Source organism: Stegastes partitus, unplaced genomic scaffold, assembly GCF_000690725.1.
Source record: "Stegastes partitus isolate 25-593 unplaced genomic scaffold, Stegastes_partitus-1.0.2 Scaffold510, whole genome shotgun sequence".
Lineage (NCBI taxonomy): Eukaryota > Metazoa > Chordata > Actinopteri > Pomacentridae > Stegastes > Stegastes partitus.
Window position 1 is genome coordinate 273,398 of NW_007578241.1, and position 1,418 is coordinate 274,815.

Consider the following 1,418-nt stretch of genomic DNA (forward strand, 5'->3'; position numbering starts at 1 on the left):
AAAAATAAAATAACAGTTTAAAAAAAATCTAATTTAATATACGTATTTTTTTTCTATTTAATACAAAACAAAGAACATTCGTGAAATTACTGTTTTAATTGTTTTCATATTTTTAAAATATTTTTTTTTCTTTAAAATAACAAAACAGGGAAAATCAGTAAAAATGAATATATATATACTTTTTTTTACAGAAAAAACAGGTAAATTCTGTAAAATAATATATGTTTTTTTTTAATCTATTTTTTAATATCGGTAGTTTTCCTTTTAAATGACAAAACAGAGAAAATCTGTAAAATAACAGTTAAAATAGTTTTTCAGGTTTTTAACATACGTAGGTTTTCTTTTAAATAACAAAAATAAGGGAAATCAGTAAAATAACAGTGAATTGTTATTTTTTTTAATACACAGATTTTTCTTTTCAGTAACAAAACAGAGAAAATCTGTAAAATAAGAACAGTTCATGAGTTCTTTCATTTACTTCACCTCCTCCGTGTGGTTGTGTTCAGTCTCCACAGTTCAGCTCCGGCGGCAGCTACGACAGCGTGAAGATGGACCTGAGCGCCGAGGACCTGACCATGGGTCGCCACGGCAGCCAGGTCGCCCCCGACGACGACGACGACGATCACGACGACCACGACGACAACGACAAGATCAACGACACCGAGGGCGTCGACCCCGAGAGATTAAAGGCCTTCAACGTAAGAGCGGCGCGTCGATACATCAGAGCGATCGGCTGCTGCTTCAGAACCTGTCAGAGTTATTGATCGCTGAGACGGAGGCTGGAGGTCACTGAGAGCAGGAGGAGGAGACAGGGAGGGAAGCATCCAGGACGTCTCTCTAAACTCCAACAATCCACTTTTATATATTTACCTGCTGAACCCTAAAACTACAGCTGGTGTCAAAATATTCTGATTCTTAAATTAAACCATTTATCGTGACGGTTCAGTCAGAAACAGACAAATCTCAGCTTCAACATTTTGCACATGTCTGATTCAGAAAATCCCCAAAAATAAATATATATGCAATCAACAAATTCTATAAAATCAAAAAATTCTCTCGTCCTTGGTGCATCAGAAAAGCTAAGACTGACTCCCTTATGATCAACTGTGACTTAATAAAAATTCATTTTTCATGTTTAATTCATGCTTTTATTTTGTCGCCTCAACTTGAATTTAGTTTAAAATTAGCGAATGCAGATTCAAAATATTAAACATAACATAAGTTGTTGGACTTTCTTCAGTAGTTTTAAGCTTTTTAAATGTTTTTGTTCATGTGGAAACTTTTAAGAAATTAATTTAGCTGCAATATTGTTGGTATTTAAATTCACTTCAACACACGAAGGGTTTAAATCTTAAAAAACGAAAACAACAGAAATTAAATTTATAATATCTAAATATTCTATATTATTATTATTATTA

The 1,418-nt window shown here is 33.1% G+C and overlaps 1 protein-coding gene across 1 annotated transcript in view; it reads left to right on the plus strand.

The window, feature by feature from the left end:
• The window catches only part of LOC103361538 (uncharacterized protein C20orf112), a 24,220-nt gene that overhangs the window by 6,800 nt on the left and 16,002 nt on the right, over positions 1 to 1,418 (plus strand). The window contains exon 3 of the mRNA XM_008287643.1: positions 507 to 698. Coding sequence (XP_008285865.1) covers positions 507 to 698 — 192 coding nt within the window. The remainder of the gene's footprint in view (positions 1 to 506; positions 699 to 1,418) is intronic.